General features: G+C 35.4%; 1 protein-coding gene across 1 annotated transcript in view; it reads right to left on the reverse strand.

Annotated features, from left to right (window-relative positions):
- Positions 1-546: 546 nt before the first annotated feature.
- PCLO (piccolo presynaptic cytomatrix protein) overlaps positions 547-14,936 on the reverse strand; it is a gene marked incomplete at its 5' end in the record, with an annotated part of 287,210 nt that continues 272,820 nt past the window's right edge. Inside the window, 5 exons of the mRNA XM_081147631.1 lie at positions 547-2,736; positions 5,315-5,495; positions 7,362-7,433; positions 8,114-8,207; positions 14,593-14,619. Of these exons, the coding sequence (XP_081003757.1) occupies positions 2,525-2,736; positions 5,315-5,495; positions 7,362-7,433; positions 8,114-8,207; positions 14,593-14,619 (586 nt within the window). The 3' untranslated portion in view covers positions 547-2,524. The remainder of the gene's footprint in view (positions 2,737-5,314; positions 5,496-7,361; positions 7,434-8,113; positions 8,208-14,592; positions 14,620-14,936) is intronic.

The raw sequence follows: 14,936 nt of genomic DNA on the forward strand, positions 1-14,936 counted from the left end.
ACCTTTATTTTATATATGTTTTTGAGTTAAATTTGAAGATAGTTTTATAATCACCCTCCTTTGATTCCTGTCACTGGCAGTGGCACTCTTTCTTGAGGAAAATTCCACGAATGTTGGGTTAAGTTAGGGACAGATATAAACTTGCTTTCTTTTCTGAACACAGCTTTGGAATCAAGTTTAGATGCATCTCCAGAGCAAGGGCTCATAGAATGTGTTTTCCTCTCTCCAGGAACCTGAGAAGATTGTGAAATAGATCAGATGTGGGAGAAGGAAATAGTGGGAGCATTGCCTAGGGGCCACCCAACTCCATTATTTATTTACATGTTTATGTCAGCTCTGGTGCTTTTATTTGGAAATAATTTTCCATCTATCTTATAATGTTTCCGTCATGAAGCTTTGGTCTGCTCCCCAAATCTCTACCATTACAGCTCTCCCTAACTATGAAGCAGTGAGTATAAATACTCTATTGCAAGGAATCAAATGAGAAAGCAAAAACTGACACACTCATTTTAAGCTACATCATATAACAATGGCTCAGAACCCAGTAGTTTATGAATGAAATAAAGATACTTTATTTATTACACAGGCACTTAGATATTCACATGCCCAACACGATACACTTAACAACTACGGAAACATGAGTGGAAAATGTCTGCTTGTAGGATAAAGAGAGAACTTTCACCATGTAAAGGTGAATGAGTGCATTAACAATTTTTCCTTTACTTTCCTCTAAGAATTTCCAAAATCCACTGAATTTTTTAAAAGTTACACTTGAAATGATATGTAACAAAAACTGATCTACATATCAACTGGTATGCTAACTGGAATTGTGAGCAGTTTAAAGTTTTATCACAACGCAACATATTTATAGTCATGCTTGAACAGATTAGGTTAGTGGCATGCATTCCATTCCGCAATATGAATACTGTTAATCTATTTCCCAACAAAAGTCAAAAGGTGCCCAGTGCATAGAAAAATACAAATCACTGTAGTCAATATATTATGGGGCTGATCTTGGGACTTACACGGTGATGATGAAGTCCTGAAATGCCATGCCCACAAAAGCACATTAAAAAGTGGATAAACATATCTTATCAGACAATCTCTAAAAATTAAAAGGCGAGGGCTTTAAATTTGGGGAATGTTCTTGCTGTGTGCTTTGAATAGTGCCTTTCTGCTCACCTCCTTCTGGCTTGACTGGTCCATCAGACATCGCCTTCCTGAGGGCTAGCTGGCTTTGGTCTTGGTTGCCATTGGCTGGTGGAGGCAGATTATCAGACTGAGTTCTTTGAATGGGGAGGACTCCTGCTATGCTGTGTCTGTGCTGCTTCCTGGCATGATTAGACTGACCGCTTTTATGTGCTGCTGTGGCAGTGTGGGTGAAATGGAAACCCAGAGTATGTATCCTCAGATGGAACCAGCTTAAATGTTAGTCATGCAAACAGAAGTGATCTTTTGCTCTATTTAAACAAGTTGTGTTTTCAAATGCCAAAATGACACCACATGCACAGCACTAAAGGGGGTTAAAACTGGCTGTTTCTTTGGAAATTATGACTTTGGGAGATGGGGAGAACGTTAATCTGTCTCCATGTCTGGCTAATGCCTCTTGGAAGTAACAGTGCACCTACATTTGTAAAAATCTCTGTACTTAATACGTTTTTATACATCAGCTGACTAAGGTTTCACAAATTAAGTGAAAATACAGCAGTTAATATGGGTAAATTGTTATGCTCTAACTGATACGGTGACTTTCAAAGGATTTCCAATTATTAGAAAAACAATAACCTGTAAGTTCTCTATTATCATATACAAATGTGATCCAACAGAATGGACCCCATTGTGCTCTTAGTGAGGTTCTTGCCTCATCACCTATGCTTATTCACATGTTAATACTATATACTTTCTTGAGAATATAAAAAATGGGATTTTCTTCACAGATTCCTTTTTTCCAAAAGACTATAAAGATTCCCACATGGAAAACTACAGCTCTTCATGTGCATTGTCTGTTGTTTATAAGCTTGAAATGCCACCCCCAGGTTCTAGAACTTGACTTACATTGGTTACATTACTCTTCTGCCTCAAATTTTTGAGTGTTTTTAGATGCGAGAATCTCATGTATAAATGCCTGCTTTAAATGCCTGTGTGTGTGCTTTTTTGGTGTAATGCCTGGAAAATTGGCAGCCACTGTGCTTATAATTCCCATATTCTAAAGGATAGTTAAGTGCACACAAAAAGGACACACAACATTGTTTGCCTGCAAACATCACAGACACAGCTACCAAATACTATGAGCCAGGTTGGATGGATGGTGGAGACAAAGGAGAAACAGCCAGTTTTACTGCAGTCTATGTAAGTTTTAAAAAAATCTAAATAAGAAAGAGCATATCTATGTATTGATAGTTCTTACACAGACAAAGGGACAGAGAACAGAGTGAGGTGGGTATGCCAAAAACAGAAAGCAGACAGGAGAGGACAGCAGGAAAGAAAGGCAACAGATGAACATTAAGCTGCCATGCTGAGGAATTTATTTGCGTCTTTTACTTGGTTGAAGGCGGAGTTGTTGTACGGCGGCTTCAGCAGCGGCTATGGCAGCCCCTGCGTCTTCCAAGTGGGTCTGAGTGACGCTGGTTTTGCTTTGACTGCGAGATGGTCCATGAGAGCGGAGATGGCCTTCAGATGAGGATTTCGAGCTACCAGGACTGCTGTGGGATTTCTCAATGGTGGGAACCTGCATGTCTGGTTACAAAAGAGTAAAACACAAGTTAAAGCTGCCCCAGCATTCCTCCAGTCAAGCTTGGTCTCACATACTTTGAAACTGTCTTAGGATTTAGGTTAATCTGTTTCTTTTTGGCTTTTTCATGAAACTGCGCATCATACAGTAACATGATTAAACATCTGGGAAACAGTTTTGGGGAGGAAAGGCAAATGGATGATAAACTTGAGAAGTTTGAGAAGAGGAATACATTCTAACTAGCCTTATGCGAATGGATATATTATAGTTTCACAAAGCAACTCTGTTAATTCTGGTAGGGGCCAGGTAAGAGACAATAGGCCGACAGTGTGGCAAGAGGAGTTGGAAGTAAAAATCTAGTGAATTCTTGGATGAAGGCATGTGAGTCGCTAGGACATATTAAAAGTGAAGATCGTAGCCCTGGCCAGTTTGACTCAGTGGATAGAGTGTCGGCCTGTGGACTGAAGAGTTCAGTTGCAGCCAAGGGCATGCACCTCAGTTGCAGGGCAGATTCCCACGCCCAGTCAGGGAGCATGACGGAGACAACCAATTGATGAGTCTCTCTTACATCAATGTTTCTTTCTCTCTCTCCCTTCCACTCTCTCTGAAAAGCAATGGAAAAAATATCCTCCAGTGAGGATTAAAAAAGAGTGAAGATCGTAGAATTCCCATCTCAGTTTCGGGTGGTTTTGAGAATGTATATATATCACACATAGCCATAAAGAGCGGGGTCTTTATACTAATGATCTTCTAGAATGTTAACCAGGGCAGCGTTGATCTGACTAAGTGGAATCCATAAATAATCTATAAAACTCATCCATGAGTAACCTGTAGCACTCATTGTAGTCAGTGGTTTATCATATCAATTCAGTGGCCTACTGGATATGGATGGCCTCAGTTTTCTTTTCTTTTTTTTTAATATATATTTTATTGATTTCAGAGAGAGGAAGGGAGAGGGAGAGAGAGAGAGAAACATCAATGATGAGAGAGTCATTGATTGACTGCCTCCTGCACGCCCCACCCTGGGGATCGAGCTGCAACCCGGGCATGTGCCTGACCGGGAACCAAACTTTGATCTCCTGGGTCCTAGGTTGATGCTCAACTGCTGAGCCACACCAGCTGGGCTGGCCTCAGTTTTCTATTTCCTAGAACACTTGCCCTTATAATCCGTTCCTTTCTAATGGGTAAAGAACCACTTTTTGATTTCATGTACTCTCTGAGAGGAGGAGAGAAAGAAGCAATACTTAGGTCCACCATAAAAATTTGTATTTATTACTTATAAATAGTTCAGCATATCAAAATAAGATACTACTTGGTTATCTCATACATGCAGTAACTCAGTTTATGATGAAGATTAACACTGTGTTGTACGGTAATTGGTAATGAACCTCCCAAAGGAAAAGCTCATTCAAATGGGAATGCTGTGTAAATTGCCAAATGCAATGTGTGACATTAATTTTTAAAAATAATATGGGTTGCCTGGCTGGGCTTGGCTCAGCGGTTGAGCATCGACCTAGGATCCAGAAGATTGCGGTTCGATTCCCGGTCAGGGCATATGCCCCAGTTGCAGGCTCGACCCTCAGTCGGGGGCCTGCAGGAGGCAGTCGATCAATGATGACTCTTTCATAATTGATGCTTCTATCTCTTTCTCCCCCTCTCCTTTCCTCTCTCTGTAATCAATAAAAAAATATTTTTAAAAAATAAAAATAATATGAGTTGTTACCCTGGCTGGTGTGGCTCAGTTTGTTGGAGTGTTGTCCCATACACTAAAAGGTGGCAGGTTTGATTCCCAGTCAGGGCACTACACAGGTTACAGGGTTTGGGCCCTGGTGGGGCCATGTACAGGAGGCAACCTACCGATGTCTCTCTCTGTCTTTCTCTCTTTTTCTGTCCCTCTCTTCCTCCCTCCCTCCCCCACTCTAAAATCAATGGAAAAATGTCCTTGGGTGAGGATTTAAATATATATATATAATTAGTTGTTGTTTTTTTAAAAATCATAAAAACAGCTCGAGTCCAACATTAGGAAAGCTTTAAGTAAATATCAGCATATAAATTATTTTGATGACATGGGGAAAATGTTTCTGATATGATAAATAAAAAGGAAGATGCAAAATTATGTATAATTATATAGGTAATAAGTAAAAATATACATATGAAATAGAGATTTAAACAATAAGAAGAAATATGTATAAATGATAATGATGATTATATCTAGTCAATAACTATTGAGGATTTTTATATTTTCTTTATGAAATACCCCAGTTCATCTTATAAAATCATATTATCATGGATTTTGAGAGCTGGAAAAAAACCAATAGCTCACATAACCCAACCTCCTTCATTGTACACGTTGAAAAATGGAGAGTCAGAGAGGTGAAGACCATAAGCTAATCATGGATGATCTGAGACTACCTCCCATTTCTCCTAATTCCATAGCCATTATTCTTTGCATTTTAATATTATATTATAGAATTTCTAATAAAATTTAACCTTCAAAATATATTCAATATACAGGCATTCATATTAAATAGATACTGAGTGAACCAAAAAACAAAAGCTTTTTCTACTTGAAATATCTCCTACCCTTGGATGGGTCAGGGAAGATACCATGGCTTCTGCTTTTGATGACAGATGGCTTTGGGGATTGCTGGCTACTTTGACTGGAGTGGGACTTGCCATGATCAATGCTTTCAGTCTGTTCTTTGAGAGGATACCACCTAGGAGTGTTATCGAGGTGAGATGTGCTAGATAAATCAATCAATACCTGAAAAAAGTACAGTAAGTCAATAAAATTTATAAATTAAGCTATAATAAACTCATTACTTTTTTCTGTGGTCTGAAATTTATTCAAGGATATAAACCCAAAGATAATAAGGTTGTCTTCCTCATTTTCTTCACCCATGATACTGGGAATAACAACTTGTGCATATTAGATATTTAATGGATGTTTGGTTAAACTGAAATGTATAAAATATTTGACTATTAATAAAATTTTGTGGTGCTGATATAAAAAGAATGAATAGTCAATCTCTTTATGACATAAAACTTGGTTAAATGGACATATTCTAGTCCTCAACTTGGATAGCATTTTTGAAGATTGTTTGATTTTAGTTATAAGAGGGACAAAATAAAAAAAGAATGAATAACTTGCAATTACTAATGGATTCCCTCTATTTTAAAACATACTTTAGTTCACATCTGAAATAAGAATATAACTAACAGTTTATCATGAGAAAGCACTATGTCATGGTTAATTGGCAGCATTTTTTCTTTCTTAGTGGTTCATCAAAAATGGTGCAATTTATAGTTGCTGGCATCTTAGATTTGATGATATGAAAAAATGAAAACCAGCACACTGGAGGTATGCTCTAAGTTCATGTAAATATAATAAATTACAAGGACTTCAATAAGTCAGTTTTTTGAAATGAGGCATTAAAACAGATACAATACTATCTCCTAGAGTAGTTCTGTCTAAGATCCAGATTAATCTAAGTGGGGGTACCAGCATGGGGCCTGCAGGTAAAGGTCAAATGGTCTAGTTTGATGGGAAAGCAAGGTACAGATTCTGGGAATCAAAGGAGGTCTCATGTCATCTAGACTACACAAATTTTGACATGACTCTATCAAAGGGATATCATATTTTTAGATGTTATATCTTTTTGGAGATGATTTTTTTAAACAATTTATAACTTCTGCTCTAAGCAAAGATCACTATACAAAATATATATAATTGAAATATGAGAGATAAAAATCCCAGGATCTGACCAACTCTACCAGATTTCATGTTTAGGTTAGATTCCTTACGAATTTATGTAAAACTGTTATTATTGTTTTCTCTTCTAGTTTGCTTCTTAAAACATTTTGAAAGATTTTTCTCTGAATACTTAAATAAGAATGTAAAATGTCACATCAAGTCATTCATACATGCAGTGAGGAAATAATCTGAAAATTAAATAACCTGAAAATACATTTTAAAAAACTCCAGTTCATTTTATAAAATAATAAATTTATCTCAAATCTTTAACATAATAATTTGAATTCAAAGCGTGATCATATATATTTTTATCCAAATAATTAATATATAATTTTATTAATCAATGTCACTCTAATAAATTCAATAACAAAATTTGGAAAAAGTAATCCCTTAAAAATCAAAGGCAAAATGAAATAAGTGAACCTAACTCTGTACTCAGTAGCATAACCACACAAAGATTATTCCATGAAATTTTAAAACACAGCAATTTGACTCTACATCCATCCCTAGGAGAGTATATCCTAAGGACAAAAAGAACTGCAAAAATTCTTAAACCCATACTTAATGTTTAAACCACAATGTTCATGGTGGTATCTGTATTGCTATTCTTCACCTGTTGTGTGTATATTGTGCATAAAGCAAATGAGTAAAAAAATTCATCTTGCAAATTAATTATAAAGTAATCAAGTGGCAAAGTAGAAACCATTTCTTGAATCGCTATCCATATTTAAGAGTAATTAGAAAATAAATTCTATCCAACAAAGGACTTTATCCAGAAGTGATTATTGTAAATACTTAAGAATATATGCTTTGCATAAAGCTTTAATTGGTAGTTTACAACAAAAGCAAATAAGGAAAAGAAAATCAAAGGCTTACCTCACCGAGAAAGTCATTGGAAGAAAATCTATCATAATCCCAGACTGTCACCTCCAGTGTTTTCTTCTTGAGCTACAGTTCAAATCAAAATGTCATTCACACCATTTCTCATCATAAATTTTCATTTTACTCACATTATAGACTCATTTATTTTTACTTCCTTGAAATCTTTTCATTTACATAAAAGTACTTTAAATATTATCTAAAACTATGTGGGTTTATATTAAATATTACGTAAAATATCAATGATTTTGTACTCCAACCTAGTCTAATAGACCTTACTATTTTGTAAATTTTACTAAATTCCTGTTAATCTATCCCCATCTTTAAAAGTAGAAATTAGAATCCATAAATACTCTTTAAATACATGGGATTCATAGGTTGCAAAACTGTCTAGGTTATTTAGATCAAGTATTTGGATTAGAATTTTTCGGTTTCAGGAAACTGCCAAAATAAACCATAATAGCATTGTCTTATATCTGCAGGTGAATTTAACTTATTTTCCATTCAAAACCCATATTAGCATTTATATCCAGCTTTACCTTCATAGTCAAATCAGAAATCTTCCAGAGGACAAATAATAAACCTCGTTTTGAAAGACAACTCACATGTAAACAGTTTCATAGGGATGTCTTCCCCTGTTCTAGTTGTAGCCTTGTCTCTGGATTTTAGATCACCGTCGCCCAATAATTTTGTCATTGCTACTCTTCTAGTACCCTAAACCTGGCTCACAGAAAAGAGTCGTTGCATACCTGCTCCAGGGAGATACTTTTATAAATTACTGTTTGGTTCCACTCGGGGTTCAGGCTTTTCTGCACGTACTTGGTCCTTCTTTTGTACTCGGCGCTGGGTTGGGAGAAAAGAGAGCGGCCTGGGTTACTCACAGCACCGGGGGCTTTGCAGGCCCGGAGGGCTGCGGGCATCGTCACAACACCGTGTTTTCAATCACTGTGCAGTCATCTCATCATCCTCATGTCTGAGACATTATTTTAAGTTAAATGTACAATGACATTTAAAAAATATGTTGGAGGCCTTTCGGTTGATTTGCCCTCGAGCAGCTTTTTGAAGACAAGTTTTAGGTGTTCTAATGACACTGTCATTTTAGAAACTGACTCCTTCCCGAACGTGGGAGATAATCACAGGAACCAAATGGTACCATCCATACCCTCTTGCCTTGTAAATAATAAGTTGGTATTTAAATTTCAAATAGTTTTGCACCTAATCATGTCAGCAAAGCCAAATTCACCGTCATTCTTTCAATTCATTGTTTTCTATAAAAATTGTAATAATTATGCTGAGTGAAGGATACAAATGGCTGTTGCAATTGCTGAGATTCCACAAACGTTTATTAAATTATGTATCAAGTATGCTCTGACTGTCTTAGGAAAGTAGGACATACAACCTAGTTATAAAGGAATTTTAATTAAACATAAATTCTTGGTTTATGTCGATAGCTTATGTTACAAGTGGTAAACCAAATCAAATTTCCCTCATTCATTACAACTTGGGGTATTTGTTTATCTTTGTCTTTTCCATTCCTTCTGAGCAACAGTTAGAAGCTTATATCCTATAAATTTAAAAATAACTTATTTCCAAAACCTATTCTAATGAAGTCTGAGAGAACAGCTACAACTGGCACCAACCAGCTGATGGGACTGGAATCACTGCCGCCTGCCATGAGCAGCGGTGCCCACAGAGACAACGCCTTTCTTTAACCCTCCTTGCCTTTTTCTGAATTTTCTGCCTAGGTTTGTGTCTCAGGATCTAGATAACTCTAATCCTAGTGGGCACCAAAATCCTGAAAACCACCCTACTTGTCTGGGATCCTTTCATGAGCCTGGACCTCCCAAGCTCCCTGTCTCTGGAGGGACTGATCCTGACCCTAGAGCTGTAGTTCTGTTCTCAACTCCGAGCAAACTACTTCTCCTACGTTCCTGGCCTCAAGCAGAGCCACACCCTGGAGTTCCTGGCCTCAAGCAGTGCCACACCCTGGAGTGCCCACTATTGTTCCCCAGACGCTCATATACTTACACACTCCAGATACGCTGCTGGGAATACACTCTAGATCACAACCACCTTTTAGGGATGGGTTTACAGCCAAGTATCTGTCTCCTCACTCTGGCTTTATTCTTTCTCTTATCAGCCATATACAAGGGCAGTAATTCCCAACACTGACTGCACACTGGGGTCACCTAGGAATCTTCATTCCAAGGGTGGAAGGTGGGGCAATCAGCCCCACACCAACATCTCCCTGCCAGCACCCCCAAGGAGATTCTGCTTTGATAGGTCTGTGTAAGGCTTGAGCATAGGAATTTTTGAAATCTCCTGGGTAAATCTAAAGTGTAGGCAAGACTAAGAACCACTAAATTTATGTCTTCTAAGACCTCACCTTTCAGTCCTTGCATAATGAATCCAATTTAAGAAATAAAGCAACACTCTTCTGACTTCTAACCAACCCATATGAATGTACAAAAATAAGAGCAGGATTTGACAATTCTGTTATTGTAAAAATTTTGGGAAAATGTATATGCAGTGATTTAAAGAAACGGGTACTCTCATAGATTGTAGACAGAATAAAAATTTGTACACATGTATTTTAGATAAATTTGTCACTATCTAGTGAAGTTTAAATTTATGTACCCAAACACTCAGAAAATTCCACTTTGACTCATTCCACTTCAACCCTAGAGAAATTCTCCCAACTATGCCCATGGAATTTGTTCATGAACATTCACCACAACATTGTTTCTGATACTATGTTAATAAGATAATGAAAAATACATTATGGTTTAGTTATTCAATGAAATAGTAAGCAGAAGTTAAAATGAATAAAGTATACTTTCATATATTAAGATAGATATATCTTTAAAAACTATTGAGCAAAAATTTGCAGGGTAACTACAATAAGTTATAATTTAAAATGAAAATCATGTGGAATAATTCTGTAAATTATTTACGTATACATGTAGATATGTGTACAACAAACATATATTAATTTCATAAGTCTCTTGGGAATTATATATATTAAATTCTATTTAAAGGTCATCTCAGGTGGACAGGGGAATTATTTCAAAGGGCTTCAGGAATACCTTTAAATGATTTTTATTAAAAAGAAAATCTGGAGCCTATGTAACAAAATGTTAAGCTTTGATAAAACTGGATAGCAACAGCACAGGTATTAAACTATTTTCTGTAATTTAAGTAAATCTGAAATGTTTTATAATAAAAATTAAAAATTAATTTGGGAAACTATATCCCTTTATATTTTGTTTTTGCTTTAGGATTCATGGCCCTACCTCTAGGCAGGTATGCTTAGAAGAAAAACACATGATAGTATGAGTTTTAAAGTTTTTATTTGCTTTGAACTTTGATATCAAGTTGATGAGATCATGAGAAAAACATATTAAAGATAAGATTCAAAATATAGTGAATAGTAGTAAAATTATTTTTTCAAATTCTGAAAAATTAAACAAATAAAATAGAAATTTATGTCAAATGCAAACTCGTGCACTTTCACTAAAATTCTAGATATGTCAATTGATATATAAATAGTCTGCATTATTGAAATGTCTTCAAAAGGATTTATTAGTTACCATTTTTTCTTAATCTATAAATATGAATAATTGGTATAATTTTTCACATGTGTACTTTTTAGTCATTTTTTTTTAACTAACACGTTTAGCAAAAAAACCCATTAAATTCCAACTCTGTATGAGGAACTGTGCTTTTCTATCAAGATATACTTAATTGTATTGACATACCATTATATATATGATTCACACATAAAAAGCACTCTATAAAGTAAGCACATTAAAATAAAAACAGCTAACACTTATTAAATGCTTACTTTTTCTCAAGCAGAGTTCTAAATGCTTTTAATGTGCTAACTTATTTAATCCTAACCGCAATTCTATGAGACAGGTATCATTTATTATTCTATTTTATAGAAAAAAGCTGAAGCTGCACAGAATTAAGGCATGTTGGGAAGATTGTATAATTATGAATTGGTAGGACCAAAATTCAAACACAGGGAAACTGGTTGTTCTTAAAAACATATGTGATATGAACTCAATTAATTAGGCTCATCATAAAATGTAAATAAGCCATCAATATTCTTAATTGCAGGCTTCATTAGCTGAAGTGTCTAGTTTGTCTTTTTCACCCTCTAATTTAAAGTTCTTTAAGTCAATTTAAATATACATATTTCCTATTTAAATATATATTTCATATAGATAATATAAATTACCTATGTGTGTATACATATAAAACATCAAAAATTAGGTAAATTTTAGAGCAGCCTAGGGAAATTTTGAATGGTATATCCTAAGAGTGTTGTAGAATTAAGGATAATTACTATAAATATTTAGTTTTCCTCAGATACACTCAAATAACTAAAATTGTTTGGGGGAAAATTTAGATATTCATTGTAATACAGTATCTTAATCTCCAATTCTCTCCAGAATCAAAGTATTCATTGCCTTTAGGATTAATGAAGGTAAATACACCTCATTCCTGAACCCCCCTCCACCATCCCTGGTTGTAAATACCAATGAAATCCTTTGCAGTCTTTTTGTACTTGAATATCCTGATACACACAGATGGCCAGAAAAAACCATTCCTTTAGTAGCACTTAAAAAAAAACATTATCATGTACTGACCATCTTGAGCATGATCCCAATGGGCTGTGTTGCCACATCACACAAATGAAAACTCCACAATTCTGTGGATTTATAAGTTGAAGATGACCAGGTAAGCAGGGGGATTACATGTGAGCAAAAATTCAGGTTGAGAAAAAAGTGGAGCTCATTTTCTTTTTCCTTCCTTGCCTAGCAAACACACTAAATCCCCTCAGGAAAAAACTACATAATGATATTATATTAGGACAATTAGGCCATATCTAACAATCAGAGAAGTTTTCTAATAAGGAGTGAATATAAAAAGTCAATTTATTAATATGGGACATGGTGTTTATAAAAAACACACCTAAACATTCCTATAAAGTTTTGACTAATTTTTTTTATTATTGGCCAATCAGTTTATCATAAGCAGATATGCTTTTAAGACAGGCAGAAAAAGAGATTTAAAATATAATTATTCTACCTTAATCCAGCTGAAAACATTCTCTGAGTTTCTCTATTTAATTTAAAAAGAAACACTGAGAATGAAGAATGGGATGTGATGATTTCTTTGTATTTAACTTTCAAAAATTTATCTAAAATATGTAAGGTCCTCATTTAAAAAAATTATTTGGTTTTCATTTATTGGAAATATATACATATATTCCTTTAATGCAGAAGTAAATAACCATATATATTTTCTAGAATTACCCTTCTTTTGATTTAGAAAGACTGCAGAGCACATACCATTTTATAAGCTCTGTTTTTCTGTGCAATATTGTCCTCTGTGCTTCCCGAGGTCAGAGACAATGGCCGTGTTGTCAGCTCTAACCCCAGCGCCTAGCACAGTATCTGGAGCAACCTGTGCTAAATATTTATTGAACAGGACCTTAAAACATTCTTGTACTTTTTTTTCTTTTAAAATTCATTGCAATGAAATCATTTTTGGCCTTCAAATTGTAAATAGATACGATACCTGTGTCTGCTTCCCATAAGTGGAGTAGGAAATCGCTTATGATAACAAGGTTGCTTAGAGAAAGTCCAGCCAGGAACTAGGTTTACAGGTATGAAAGCTAAAATCAGCTTCGATCAGAGCAAAATCTCATTAATGGGAATTTTGGGGGGGAATTTTTTAATGGGAAACCTCACAACTTGTACTAGGCAGGGCTGAAATTCAAACCCAGTTTTTTAAAGACTGCTCACTGGTCTCTTCAGGCTAACTTATAATGTCATTACCTTGTCATTATAATTCCTTCTCACATTGACAGATCTCTTAGATGATAAAAGTGACTTCTAGATGAAAGATAGGATGAAAAAATGATATCTAGATCTTCTAAATTCCACACAATAGGTAATCCAACCCAGCCTAGACTATTTCAATCATTATTTATACTTACAAAACATGTTCTCTTCTAAGCTAAATATAGACAACCACTGTCATTCTGACAATGTCCCCCAGTTTCTCTGGATGAAAGACAGGATGGTCTGAATAAAGTGATGGATAATGTCTGTTCTAATGACACTATCTCTTTGAAACAACTAATTTTGCACATCAGTCTGAGAGCTCTAGATGGCATCCTGAGATGAGAGAGCCAGTCATAACAAGCAACTTTTCACAGTATCATATTTTACTGTTTGCCATAATTATGTGGCTGCAAGAAAACACAAAGTTTCTGGGCACTGGAAAGACTGCGGTGAATCTTATTCTTTAAAATATTTAAATATTTATGCCTTTAAAAATCAGAAACAGCCTCTTTTGGGCACAGCTTGTCAGGATTTGTAAAAATGTCAAACTTAATGTCACTGACTAAAACAAATGCTGTACCATTAATCTTCTCATCACCCTATTGCTACAGATGGTATAAGAGTCTCTTCTCCAACTAAATAACACATTTAATTTATAATGCAATGAGATGTGCAAATGAATGCTTTTGGCTAAGTATCCAGAGATAGCCTTAGCTGACAATGTAATGATGCACCATGTTATAAGCTCTATCAGGAAACACTTTCCTTCTATTGGCAAACAAAGGATGCTCATATGTTGTGGCAATGCACTAGCACAGGCAGATTATGGCTTCCTATATTGCACAGCAATAATTTTGTGGTACAGAAGGTATCGGGATATGGAAATGTTTCAAAATCAAGGTCTAAGTGAGGGACAGAGACCAGACAACTATCTCATCTCAACTTTAAGATGAGATATATACCTAGTACTAGACAACCAGATCAGCTCATTCCTTTTGAAAATGACTCTAGATTTTTTTTATTTGTAACAGAAGGCTCAGGAGAAAATAAGGCATGCTTGAATTTTAGTGTAAAAATTACGAATAAAAGCTTTCATTAGGCCTAATTTTGGGTGATATTTCTTTATTCATATTCTTATGTTTTTAATATTTCCTACTTTTCTGTGTTCTATTGCACACATCTGCTAAAACTATTTAGTAACATTTTCGTTGGAACAATTTGCTATCAGCTTAATTCAACAGATACCAACATGCAGAAAAAGAAAAATTACAGCCCAAGTTAAACTGCAGGTGGCTGTTGTAAGTCAAAGGCAAAAAATATGATTCTAGACAGTACAGAATAGCTTAGCACTGAAAGAGAACCAACTCTACCTTGCATTCTGGACAACCATCACTTGACTGCATAGATTCCAAGAGCGCAAGTGAAGGATACGACAGGAAGTAGGAAAGACAGAGAGAAAGAAGTTAGGAACAGAAATAAGGAGGAAAATATGAGAATAATAATTAGGGAGCTAGCTATACCATAACATACGGACGACATGAGGCAGAAAATAATCTTAGAACTAAAGTGAAAATAATACCTCATAAGTGCAATAAACCCCAAGGCCTTGGCCACTGTAATAATTAGGAGTAATTTAATAAAGGGCTAGGAATTGGATAGCCTTTGGGCCAAATCCCATCAGGCAGGAATGTTTTGTTTGACAGATTGCATGAGG

This window comes from Miniopterus schreibersii (assembly GCF_964146895.1).
Source record: "Miniopterus schreibersii genome assembly, chromosome: 9".
NCBI classification, from domain to species: domain Eukaryota; kingdom Metazoa; phylum Chordata; class Mammalia; order Chiroptera; family Miniopteridae; genus Miniopterus; species Miniopterus schreibersii.